This window comes from Camarhynchus parvulus, chromosome 29, assembly GCF_901933205.1.
Source record: "Camarhynchus parvulus chromosome 29, STF_HiC, whole genome shotgun sequence".
NCBI lineage: Eukaryota > Metazoa > Chordata > Aves > Passeriformes > Thraupidae > Camarhynchus > Camarhynchus parvulus.
The window spans coordinates 586,279-599,258 of NC_044599.1; the positions used below are offsets into that span (position 1 = coordinate 586,279).

At 56.1% G+C, this 12,980-nt stretch overlaps 2 protein-coding genes across 2 annotated transcripts in view; both read left to right on the forward strand.

The window, feature by feature from the left end:
• ATF1 (activating transcription factor 1) overlaps positions 1 to 12,980 on the forward strand; it is a 450,302-nt gene that overhangs the window by 142,505 nt on the left and 294,817 nt on the right. The window lies entirely within an intron of this gene.
• SLC48A1 (solute carrier family 48 member 1) lies at positions 4,269 to 10,786 on the forward strand. Its single transcript, XM_030967212.1, has 3 exons — positions 4,269 to 4,439; positions 9,238 to 9,405; positions 10,402 to 10,786. Exons 1-3 carry the CDS (start codon positions 4,301 to 4,303, stop codon positions 10,536 to 10,538), a joined length of 444 nt encoding a protein of 147 aa, XP_030823072.1. The 5' UTR covers positions 4,269 to 4,300; the 3' UTR covers positions 10,539 to 10,786.

Consider the following 12,980-nt stretch of genomic DNA (forward strand, 5'->3'; position numbering starts at 1 on the left):
GCCTCAAATCAGCCCGGAAAATCCAATCCTGGGGAAAACAGTTGGGAATTTACAGCGCTCCAAACACCGCGGGTTTATCCTTTAATGCTGCTGCTTTATGTATTTCTCTCCCTCCAACCCTATTTATTTCCTGTTTATTGGCCCAGCCTCCCCTAATTTATGTTTTCATTACTTTGATTAACGCCCCTGCTCCCCTGACATCGTTATTGCGGCGCAGTTCCCCCAAACCCTCGGTGTTAAATAATCCTCGGATTTAGCCGGGATGATTTGTAATTTAATAAGCGGCTCCAGCGCCGTGTTTTATCTCCTAATTGGGCCGGAATTAGCAGCAATTCCGGAATTAACACAAATTATGGGACGCCCCTTGTTGTTACGCGGGGTTTTATTGGGTTGGAACAACGGCTTTAGGAATTATCTGAGCTGCATTCCCCAGTTCTGGGCGTGATTCATTTCTGGATCGTCCGCGGGCGACAGCTCAGGCAGGAATTGCTGCCGCGGAGGGGAAGCTGCTCCTGAGGAAGGAAGGAAGGAGAGTTTTGGTCTCCCAGGTGGTTTAATTTCATTCCCTCATTATCATCCGGGGAACGTGATGTGTCTTGTTCTCCCGGTCTTTCCGTGCCTGCTCGGCTCCTTCCTGAAACAATTCCCAGATTTGCGTCTCCGAGGAGCCTCAGATCTGAGTCCAGCAAGGGCTGAGCATCCAGAAAATCGTGGAAAAGTGGGAAAAGTGGAATTGTTCAGGTTGGAAAAGCCCGCTAAGGTCACTGAGTCCCACCAATAACCCAGAGAGAGGAGAACGAAAAGCAATGCTTTTCCTAAAAATGGGGTTTGTTTTTCCCAGACATGGGATTTGTTTATTTTTCCCAAAGATGGAATTTGTTTCTTTTTCCCAAAGGTGGGATTTGTTTTTTCCCAAGGGTGGAATTTGTTTTTCCCAAAGATGGGATTTGTGACCATTCCTCACACCAGGACGAGCTGGGACCTCCCCATTTCCTCAACTTTTCCCTCTTCCTTTCCCCTTTGGGCCTTTGGCATTTCTGGGGTCTCAATCCCAGTTCATCCCATGGCTGAAATGTCCCTTTAAAAGGGGGAAAACAAAACGGCCTCAAGGCCAAACCCTCAGGACAGAACTCCAGGCTGTTCCCAACTCTCGGGAAGCAAACAGGGCTGTCCCCATCCCGGCTGATTTTCCTCCTTTTGTTCCCAGCTCCAGCCCCCGGGAGGGAGGAGGAGGAGGGAGGAGGAGGAAGGATCCCTCATCCGGTAAATCCGGCTGTTTCCCAGCTGTTCCCGAGGCTCGGGCAGGGGCAATAACCGGCAAAGCTCCGGGCAACCCGGCCACAGGTGCTGGGGAGCAGCAGGGCCAAGGTCCACAGCCCGGGAAATCCAGGTGGCACCTCAGGTGGCACCTCAGGTGGCACCCGGAGCTGCTGCCTGGGGTGGGCAGTGCTGAGGAAGCCAGTTTTGGGTCAGAAAGTGGAAAAAACTGGTGGGAAAACGTGAAAAAAACCGGGTGGGAGCTGCTGGGCTGGGCTGGGCTGGGGTGGAGGAGCAGGAACGTCGCTGCTCCCACCTGGAGTGGTTCCTCCTCCTTCTCCTCCTCCTCTCCCCATCCTCATCTCTGTCCCATCCATCTTTGGAAAACCCAGGTGTCGCCTGAAGCTGCTGCCTGAGGTGGGCAGTGCCAAGGGGTTGGCGAGCAAATTTTGGGTCAAAAAGTGAAAGAAAACGGGTGGGAACTGCTGGGCTGGGGTGGAGGAGCAGGAACGTCGCTATTCCCACCTGGAGTGGTTCCTCCTCCTCTCTCCATCCTCATTTCCATCCCATCCACCTCTGGAAAATCCAGGTGCTTGAGGTGGGCAGCGCTGAGGAAGCCAATTTTGGGTCAAAAAGTGAAAAACCAAAAACCAAAAACAAAAAAAAACCAAACTAAAAAACCAAGAGAACCCCACAAAAAACCCAATCAACCAATGAACCAAAAAAAAAAAAACAAAAAATCCCCCAAAATCCCCAAAAATCCCCAAAACCAAACCAACCAAAAAAAAAAAAAAAAGAAAAACAAAAAACCCACCCTGAAACAAACCCCAAAAAACAAACAAAAAAAAAATCTCACAAAAAACCCCAAAAAGAACAAAAAACACCTCAAAAAAAATTTCAAAAAACAACCCCAGACTTCGCTCCTTCTCAGCCCTGAGCCGTTTCCCATCTGCACAGAAATCACCCCAGAGCATCTCCCAGGCCGAGCGGAGTCAGCAGAGCCGGGATGACAAAAGCGGCCCCGAATTCCCGCGGGGGAATCGGGCGTGGGGAGGAGAACGGGGCGAGGAGGAGCCGATCTCTGACCTCACCTGGCGCTGCTGACGCCGCTCGTTCCGCTCCCGCGTTCCCGCAGCCGCAGCAGGAAATGGAATTTTTGCTTCGCTGCTCTCGAGGTTTTTGCGCTCAAAAATCCCACGGCAGGGCGGGAGCTGCGAGTCCTTGGGCAAGGACAGCCGGGGTTTTGGGGTGTCACCGGGCTTTTGGGGTGTCACTGGGTTTTAGGGTGTCACCGGGGTTTTGGGGTGTCTCTGGGTTTTGGGGTGTCACTGCGTTTTAGGATGTCACGGAGTTTTTGGGATTTCACTGGGTTTTGGGTCAAATTGGGGGGGGACTTTAGGAGAAATTGGAGGGAAATTTTGGGTTAAACTGGGTGGAATTTTGGATCAAATTGGGAGGCAATTTTGGGTCAAACTAGGGCGAATTTTGGGTCAAACTGGGGGGGAATTTTGGGTCAAATTGGGGGGGAATTTTGGATCAAACTGGAGAGGAATTTTGGGCCAAACTGGAGGGGAATTTTGGGTCAAACTGGAGGGGAATTTTGGGCCAAACTGGAGGGGAATTTTGGGTCAAACTGGAGGGGAATTTTGGGCCAAACTGGGGGGGAATTTTGGGTCAAACTAGGGCGAATTTTGGGTCAAACTGGGGGGAATTTTGGGTCAAACTGGAGGGAAATTTTGGGTCAAACTAGGGGGAATTTTGGGTCCTTCAGCAGGGTGGGAGCTGCGGGCTGGGGTGGAGGAACAGGAACTTTGTCCCGTTCCAAGGACAGCGACAATTCCCCCATCCCAGGGTGCTCCGAGCCCCGTCCAACCCCCACAAAATCTGAATTCCAGGGGGGGACACTCAGGGATGGATGGAGAGGGGGGAAGGGAGATGGAATAGGAGGAGGAGGAGGAGGAGTGGGGAGGAGGATGAAGAGCGGGAATGGCTCGGGAAAGGGAAGGAGGCTGCTGCCATCTAGAGCAGCCCAGCCGAGCTTCCCCGTTCCCAAAGATCCTTGTGGGGGAGGTTGAACCGGGAAATTCGGGAAAAGCCGAATTCCCAGGCTCGGGGAGCGCCTCTGTCCCCGCGGCGCTCGCGGGATAATTAATTAATGACAATAAATAGGTGAGAAAATCCCATTTTCACGCCAATCCTCACTGGAAATTTGTGTCCCCGCAGATGAAGCAGAGCCGGACCCAGTCAAGAGCTCAGAAAGGGGAAGAATGTTTAAAAAATAAACAAATAAAAAAGGGGAAGGGAGAAAAGGGAACGGAAAAGCCCCAAAGAGTCTTCGAGGATTTTGATGAGGTGTCCCCAGACCGCAATCCCACAGGATGGGCCGGGAGAAAGCGAAAGCCACTCGGAGATGTCCCCAACGCCACACACTCGCCACCTGCCGGGGCCGCCCGTGTTCCCCCCCGGTGTCCCCACGACCCCCGTGTCCCCCCAGTGTTCCCCCGTGTCCCCCCCGGTGTTTTCTGTGTCCGCACCGTGTCCCCCCTCCCGGTGTCCCCGTCCCTTCGTGTCCCCTCCTCGGTCCGCCCGCCGCCAGGGGGCGCGCTAGGACGGGGCGGGGCGGGGGCGTGTCCCGGTATCTGTGGGCGTGTCCCGGTCCCGGTGGGCGTGTCCCCCTGTCGGTGGGCGTGTCCAAATCCCGGTGGACAGTGCCGTGTCCCAGGGACTGTCCCGTTCCCAGGACGTGTCCCGGTGCTGTCTGCCGTGTCCCGTCCCCGAGTGCCGTTCCCAGGGCGTGTCCCGGTGCCGTGTGCCGTGTCCCGTGTTCTGTCCCCGTTCCCGAGGCGTGTCCCGATCCCGTTCCCGTGTCCCGCCCCCGAGTGCCGTTCCCGGGGCGTGTCCCGTTCCCGTGTCCCGAGGCGTGTCCCGGTGCCGTCGCCGTTCCCGGGGCGTGTCCCGTTCCCGTGTCCCGAGGCGTGTCCCGGTGCCGTCGCCGTTCCCGGGGCGTGTCCCGGTGCCGGGGGCGGGCCGCGCCGAGGCCGCCATGGCGCTGAGCGGGGCCCTGGCGCTCCGTGTCGCCTACGCGTCCTTCGGTGCCCTGAGCGGCCTCTCGGCCTTCTGCGCCTGGAGCGTGGTGCCCGCGCTGCGCCAGCCCGGCACGGCTGCGGCCGGCGGCCTCTCGGGTACGGCACCGGGAGCGAGGGGGCACCGGGCCGGGAGGGCTCTGGGGTACGGCACCGGCGGCGAGGGGACACCAGGCCGGGCAGGGAGGGCTCAGCGGGATCGGCGTGAGGGAGGGATCGGGGCTGGGCCTGCGGGAGCGGGTCAGGGCGGCGGTGGGACCGAGGAGCCCCTTGCTCAGCCGTGAGGGGAGTGAGGACTGAGAGGATGTGAGGAGCCCCTTCCCCATGGCTCAGGGCGGTGTGAGGAGCCCCTTCCTCAGCTATGAGGGGAGTGAGGAGCCCCTTCCTCAGCTATGAGGGGAGTGAGGAACCCCTTCCCCATGGCTGAGGGGGCTGTGAGGGCTGAGAGGGCTGTGAGGAGCCCATTCCCCATGGCCGAGGGGGCTGTGAGGGGTGTGAGGAGCCCCTTCCTCAGCTATGGGGGGAGTGAGGGGAGTGAGGAGCCCATTTCTCAGCCATGAGGGGAGTGAGGGATCTGTGAGGGGGGTGAGGAGCCCATTCCTGAGCCTTGAGGGGGAATGAGGGGTGTAAGGGCTGAGGGGAGTGAGGACCCCCTTCCTCATGGCTGAGGGGGCTGTGAGGGGAGTGAGGAGGCCATTCCTCAGCCCTGAGGGGTAAGAGGGGAGTGAGAAGCTCATTCCCCGTGGCCGAGGGGGCTGTGAGGGCTGTGAGGAGGCCATTCCTCAGCCCTGAGGGGGCTGTGGGGGGAATGAGGGCGATGGTGGGGCCGAGGAGCCCCTTCCCCATGGCTGAGGGGAGGTTTGAGGGGGGATCTCAGGGCCGAGGGGGCATTTGAGGGGGTGTCAGGGCTGAGGGGGTGTCAGGGCACCAGTGGGGCTTCAGGGAAGCAAAGAAATCCTCCTGATTTCCCCAAATGCTGGAAGCAGACCGTCTGGAAGAAGGGTTTGGGTTTCGGGGGTGAAGCTGCACCTGATGTGCCCAGGAATCTGTGGGATTTGGGGCGTTTGTGGCTCTGGGTTAATGGCTGGGGTGGAGCAGGACAGAGTCCTGCAGCTCCAGGGCTTCCCTGGCTGAATTCCTGCCAGACGAACTGTAGAAAGTGAAGTTAAAATTTAGAAAGGATCCAAGGGTGAGGTGCATGGCTGGGCTTGTCTCTGCTTCCTCTCCCTCAAAAAAAAAAAAAAAAGAGAGAAAAAAAGCTTTTAATTCCAGCCGGAGCTGGGATTCAGCAGAGAATTCCCACACTTGGTTTTGCTGGGTGGCACAAAACTGGGGGGGATCTTGAACCAGAAATGCAGGAGGAAGAGCAAATGAAGGTATTTTCTGCTGTGTTTCTGCTCAGGGAGGAATTTTGACAGTGGAATTTGGAGAGTGGAATTTTGACAGCGGAATTTGCAGGTCCTCCTCAAAGTGCCCTGATTAAACCAAGCTCTGCCTGTTGGTCCATGTTTATCTCGTTTTTAATGCCTCTGCTGTGCCTTTGGATCTGTGTTTGAGGATGTTTATCCACAGGCTTCCTGGCTGGGAGAATTCCTCCTGGTTCTGAGGGATCTCCAGCTTTGTCTCTGCAATCAGTTTGTTGATATTTCCCTTATCTCCCAGAGAACCTTTCCTGCTTGGGAATTAGCCCTAAATTTCACTAATTCCTTGTTATTTACAGTCAAAACTTGATCCAAGTCTGAAGTGCCATGGAGGGAAAACGATGCTGGGGCTGGAATTAATGAAATTAAACCCCTTATTCCCTAGGGGTTTAATTCCATTTCCACCCAGTCACAGGGGCTTGGGGGAATTTTAAAAACACCTGAGAGGTGGAAGGAGCAGGAGCTGAACACGGGGTCTGGTACAACACCAGAATATTCCAAAGGTTCCTCTCCTCCCAGAGCTGTTTCCCTAAAATATCTCGGTGTGGAGCCCCAGCAGTTTTGGCAGGAAAATCCCCCCCTTTTTTGACCTGTTCCAAACCCAGCTGAGGCTCCCGGGTTCCCCCAGGAGAGGCAAAGTTTGGCAAACATGGAAATGGCAAAATTTCTCTTGGCAAAGCCCCAGCTCCTGTTGGAGTGGGGATTTCATCTCCTTCCAGCTGATGCTGCAGCTGGAGTGGACAAAAGGGGATTGTTTAGCTGGAAAAGGACTGAAGGCTTTGTAAACACACAGAAAAAAAACCCAGTCTTGGAATTGGTCCCCATTTTCAGGGAGTTTTTAATGTTACTTTTCATTTTTACCCTCATTTTCTTTGCCATCTCCACACGTTTGGGATCGGGATGCTCCTTGCAGGAATGCTGGAATCAGGGGGCTCCTCGTGGAATAAATGTGAATTTTTTGTGTTTGTTTGGGGATTTGTTTTTTGGCCTCTGCTGCAGATTTGTTGTTTTTTCCCAGGATTTCCATGTGTGACACGTGGAATATTCCCAAAAAAACTCCTCTGGGATTGAAGGATCCCTCCAGGAGGAGCAGGAGGCTGACAAAACCTTGTGTTTGTCCCAGTTTTTGTTTGGATGTTTGCAGAGAGGGAAAATTTATTTCCCTCGAGCTCAAACAGCCCAACTGTTATCCAAATATTTGGGTCTGATGGGGGAGAATCGTTCCCCAGCCCTGCTTTGAACTCCTGGGGTTTATTTCAGCTCCTTCCAAGGGTGCTTGGAGGTTTTTGTGTTTTACCCAGGAGTTGATCTTGCCCTGGTGCCTGCCAGCTCCTCTCTCCTTGGGGCTCTTTGGGACTTTCCTTTTTTTGCATCCTGGTGTAATTTGGGTTGGATTCCCCGCTGGAAGTCCTTGGGTGTGTCTGATGGAGCAGCTCCTGCTCCAGGGCCCTGGGTTTGGGGTAAATCCGCGAGGGATTTGTGTTTTTATGGAGGGGTTTGGGTGGGACTGGAGCTGTGCAGGCTCTGCTGCTGCTCTGGGGTTTTGTGCCCTGGCTCAGGCTTTAGGGACAAGGAGCTTTAGGGCAGGAGGGCTGGATTTGGGGCAATCCCTGGGGTGAAAACCTGCAGCTCCTGCGGGCAGTCACCCCAAGCTTTCAAAAGTCACAACTTGTGTTTCATTTCCCAGTAAAAATCGTTTCAAACCCGGAGTTTTTCAGGTGATGTTTTGGCCCAGAGCTGCCTCTGGAGAGCAGGGCCAGGGCTTGGGTCAGGGCTTGGATCAAGGTTTGGATCAGAGTTTGGATCAGGATTTGGATTAGAATTGGATCAGGGGAAGGATCAGGGCCTTGATCAGGATTTATATTAGAACTGGGTGAGGGTTTGGGTCAAGATTTGGATTAGGATTTGGATTAGAATTGGATCAGGGTTTGGGTGAGGGTTTGGATCAGGGTTTGGATTAGAATTGGATCAGGGTTTGGGTGAGGGTTTGGATCAGGGTTTGGGTCGGGGTTTGGATCAGGGTTTGGATTGGAATTGGATCAGGGTTTGGGTCGGGGTTTGGATCAGGTTTGGATCAGGTTTGGGTCAGGATTTGGGTCAGGGTTTGGATTAGAATTGGATCAGGGTTTGGATGAAGGTTTGGGTCAGGATCAGAGTTTGGATCAGGATTTATATCTGGGTTTGGGTCATGGCTTGGATCAGGGTTTGGATTGGAATTGGATCAGGATTGGGATCAGGGTTTGGATCAGGTTTGGGTCAGGGTTTGGATCAGATTTGGATCAGGGTTTGGGTCGGGATTTGGGTCAGGGTTTGGATCAGGTTTGGGTCAGGGTTTGGGTCAGGGTTTGGATCAGATTTGGATCAGGGTTTGGGTCAGGGTTTGGATCAGGTTTGGATCAGGTTTGGATCAGGGTTTGGGTCGGGATTTGGGTCGGGATTTGGGTCAGGGTTTGGGTCAGGGTTTGGATCAGGTTTGGATCAGGGTTTGGATCAGGTTTGGATCAGGGTTTGGGTCAGGATTTGGATCAGGTTTGGGTCGGGATTTGGGTCAGGGTTTGGATCAGATTTGGATCAGGGTTTGGGTCGGGATTTGGGTCAGGGTTTGGGTCAGGATTTGGATCAGATTTGGATCAGGGTTTGGGTCGGGATTTGGGTCAGGGTTTGGGTCAGGATTTGGATCAGGTTTGGGTCGGGATTTGGGTCAGGGTTTGGGTCGGGATTTGGATCAGGTTTGGGTCAGGGTTTGGGTCAGGATTTGGATCAGGGTTTGGGTCGGGATTTGGGTCAGGGTTTGGATCAGGTTTGGATCAGGTTTGGATCAGGTTTGGATCAGGGTTTGGGTCGGGATCAGGGGAGCTCGAGGGACTCTGGTGCTGCTCTCCCCCAGAGCTGGGGCAGCAGCAGCGATGTCAGGGTGGGAACAGCAAACCTTGACTCAGCATTCCGGGCAGTTCTGCTGAGTCACCCGGGCAGGCTCAGCAGGGAGCAGCTTTTTGCTGACTCCAAACCCCAAGTTCCCCATTTCTGTCAGAAATGTGCCTCAAAAGCGCTGGAACCCGGGGCAGCAGGAAGTGGGGGAGGTGGATTTTGGGGAACTCGAGGGCTCAGCTCTGTCACCAGATCCTGGCACGGTTTGGGCTGTGATGACTCTGCAGTTCTGCCCACAGGATCTGCCCCGCTCCCAAATCCCTCCTGCCAGCCTGGGGACCCCCAGCACGGGGGGATTGGTCATGGGGGGTGCCGTGGGGGTCCCGGGGTGGGAACCCAGCCTGTCCTGAGCAGGGAATGTGGGCAGGGGGGGCAGCAGGTCCTGGCAGCTGCAGGGAGGGGTTGGGCAGGAGGGGCTGAGGGGCTGTTCTGATGTCCCTGCTGTCACCTGGACAGGTGTCCTGCTGCTCCCAGCTGTTCTGAGGGCGTTGGGTTCTGTTTTACCAGTCCATGGTGCTGTTCTGATGTCCCTGCTGTCACCTGGACAGGTGTGCTGGCGCTCTGGGCCCTAATCACGCATGTGATGTACCTGCAGGATTACTGGAGGACCTGGTTAAAAGGGCTGAGGTTCTTCCTCTCCGTCGGGATCCTCTTCTCTGCCCTCTCCGGGCTGGGCTTCTGCGCCTTCCTGGCCCTGGCCATCACCCAGCACCAGTGTGAGTACTGGGAGGGACTGGGAATACTGGGGAGGGCTAGGGGTGCTCCTGCCACGTTTGGGGACAGCCTGCAGGGATGTCACCGCATTTCCCTGCCCTGCTGTGACATCCAAAAACCCTGGAATTGCCTCATTTCCATGACAAAGCCCCCCCAAAAACCTGGGAATTTCCTCATTTCCATGACAAAGGTTGAGTCCATCCCTCCTGGAACAGCTCCAAGCCCTGACTCAGCATTCCCAGCTCCAAACCCCTGAACATTCCCGGAGGAATGGCTCCAAATCCCTGCCGTGATTTCCTTGGCCCCAGACCAAAGGGAGAACTTTTGGGGGTTGTTTTCTTGGAGGTTTTCTGTGTTTGTTGTTTGCTCAGAAGCCCCACGGGGCTGTCCAGGAGGGATGGAGAAGCTGTGTGGGGTCACAACCCCAAAAACATCCCTTGGCTCAGCCTAAAGGAACTCCCCGTGGAGTTTTCCTGCTGCAAAGAGATGAAAATCCACGTGTGAAATCCTTAAAAATACAGATTTGAAAGGAAAACCAAATATTTGCCATCCCCGCCTTTCTTGGAAAACTGTTTGGGGAGACAATTGGGGGTTTTTAGGGAAAGTCTTATCCCCACAATTTTTAGGGAAATCTAGGGATCCCCACGATCCAGGAACGCCCACGATCCAGGAATTCCCATGATGCAGGAACCCCACGATACAGGAATCCCCAAAAATTCAGGAATTCCAACAAATCCAGGAATCCTCACAATCCAGGAATCTCCATGATCCAGGAATCCCCATGATCCAGGAATCCCCAAAATTCAGGAATTCCCACAAATCCAGGAATTCCCACAAATCCCATCCCCGAACCAGGCGAGTTTGGGATGGGGGTGGCAGAGCCGTGGAAATCACCCCATTGCAGTGGAATTCCCAGGAACCCAGTGGTTGTGCAGAGCCCCCAGGGGCTGGAATTCCCACCCAATTCCCACCCAATCCCATTTTTTCCCCCCCCGCAGCCCTGACTGACCCCAAGAGCTATTACCTGTCCTGTGTGTGGAGCTTCATGGCGCTCAAGTGGGCGCTGCTGCTGAGCCTCTACTCGCACCGGTACCGCGCCGAGTTCGCCGACATCAGCATCCTCAGCGACTTCTGAGCCCCCGGGGCAAGGTGTGAGAGGCGTGGGCACAGACACCGTCTGTCTGTCAGTCTGTCTGTCCGCACAGAGGGCTTTTCCTGCTGGCTTTTCCTCACTCATCGCTGCTCGTTCTGGGAGGAGGAGGACTCCCGGAGCACTCCCTGCTGCCAAAGGGGTGGCAGTCCCCGCCTTTGTCACTGCCCTGCTCCTGTGTCACCTCTGTGCTCCGTGGGAAGGGCCCGGCTGAGCTCCCAGCCAGGTCTGCCCTCCCCTTTGCTCCTGTGTGAGCAAGAAAGCTCATCCCAAAGCTGCCAGGGCTGGGAATGGTCCTGGCAGAGCACAGCTCATCCCAGAGCCAGGTTGCTCCTGGCGCAGCTCTCCCAGGCCTTTTCTGGGAGCAAGCTATCCCAGAGCTTGCGGGGGCAATGCTGGGGCAGAGCACAGCTCATCCCAAGCTCCCAGTGGGAAGCTGCTCCTGGAAGTCAGGCGTGGGAATGCTGCTCCTGGCAGAGCACAGCTCATCCCAGAGCTCCCAGGGCTGGGAATGCTGCTCCTGGCAGAGCACAGCTCATCCCAAAGCTGCCAGGGATGGGAATGCTCCTGGCTGCTCCCCGTGCTGGTTTTCAAAAGGAATGGGATCCCATTTAACCATAAACGCTGTATTTAACGCTTGAAGCTGCAACAGCAGGTGTAGGGAAAAGGTGTTTGGGGGAAAGGGGTGCAGGGTCAAGGCTTGACCTGCCTGAGCCTCAGGGAGAAGATTGTTGGGGAAAAAAATAAGGAGAAAATGTTTTTGTGGAAGCAGGAGGAGAGGGGAGGGGACAGAGGCTGCTCAGGTGACCCCACAGATTGAGGAGCAGCTTTGGGGTGAGGCTGTGACGTGCTGGAGTCCCTAAACCCAGCCCCTGGGCCATGTTCTAGCCCTGGAGTTCCCACCCCACATCCCTGCTTTTAAAGGATGCTGTGTGTAAATATTCCCTCTATTTTTACATGGATTCCTCCTGGTTTGCACCTCTGGGGTGCCGGGGTCGGTGCCACCCTCGCTGTCACCGTGTGCCACCACAAATACAGCCCTCCCTCACCAGCCTGGCTGCACTGGAGTTCCCTGGGATCCTGGGAAGGACGGGTGGGAATGGCACCTTTTGGGGTGGTGGGGAGCGTTTAACTCCTCACCTCCTCATGCACAGGGAGTCTGAGGTGGCTCTTCCCCTCAAAATCCCTTGGGATTCGGGGATTTCAGCCCAAAGGGATTTTTGGGGAAGTGGTGACGATTCCATCCCTTTTCTTTGGAGGGAAAAGGGGGCAGGGGGGCTTTGGGGTCAGCCCTGAGTGGGCTCCCATTCCCAGCCCCATCCCAATCCCATCACTGACCATGGGGTGGGGTCCAGGGGAGGGGACACACTGGGGACACCCCCGGGTGCAGGGCCCGCAGGAGCCGCCAGAGGGCGGCAGTGGCACAGCCCGGGCTGGGGGGGGCGAACGAGACCCCAAAACCACCTGGGACACCCCAAAACCACCGGGGACATCCCCCAAACCGGGGACATCCCCAAAACAGCGACATCCCTATGCCCTGGGGGCCACTGAGGAGCTCAGCATGGCCCTGCATGTCCCCACAAGGACCCAGCCCTGGGGTGAGGGAAGGATCCCTGCTGGAATTCCCATCCCCTGGCACTGGGACAGGAGAGGACAGAGACTTCCCAGGAGACCCAAACCCATCCCCTCGCCCTCACCCTTTCTCTCCCCACAGCCCCCACAAAGTCCCGGCCACCCCACCCCATTCTCTGGCTGCACCAGCCTTTCCCAGCTCCATTTTTCATGGGATTGCCCATTTTTCCCTTTGCAGCATTCCTCACTCCCTGGTGCTGGGCAGCCTGAGGAATCTTCAGGAACTGGGGAGCCTCTGCTGGATTTTGGGGGGTATTTAGGTTCATGGGGCCCTTGTGGCTCCCACTGGGACCCACTGGGGGGGTCTCAGCACCTCCCCAGGGTCCGGCAGTGGCCCCAGTCCCACTTTTCCTGCCCGTGGAGGGATTCAAAGGCACCCAGAGGGAAAGCACAGGTTTTTTACATTTTCCCAATCTGCTCTCAAGATGTGGCGAGGGCGGAAGCGGCGCCTCAAAGGCTCCGGATGAGCCTCGTGGGGCTGGGGACCCTCCAGGTGGCTCTGGGGGGGAGGGAGGTGCCGGGGACACTTTCCTAGTGTGCAGGGACACAGATCCCTGCTGGGTGTCCCCATTGTGGCTCTGGGGCTGCAGCAGAGGGGTCCTGGGCCTTCCAGAGGGTGGTGCTGGCCTTGGGGACAGACCCAGAGGGACCTGCAGGAGGCTGTTCCCAGGGCTTGGGGACAGACCCAGAGGGACTTGCAGGTCGCTGTTCCCAGGGGAATCCTTCCCCTGGAAGCCTGTGCCACTCCCTGGGAGTTGGAGCTAGGAGGGTGAAGTGCACAGGCACGGACGGGAG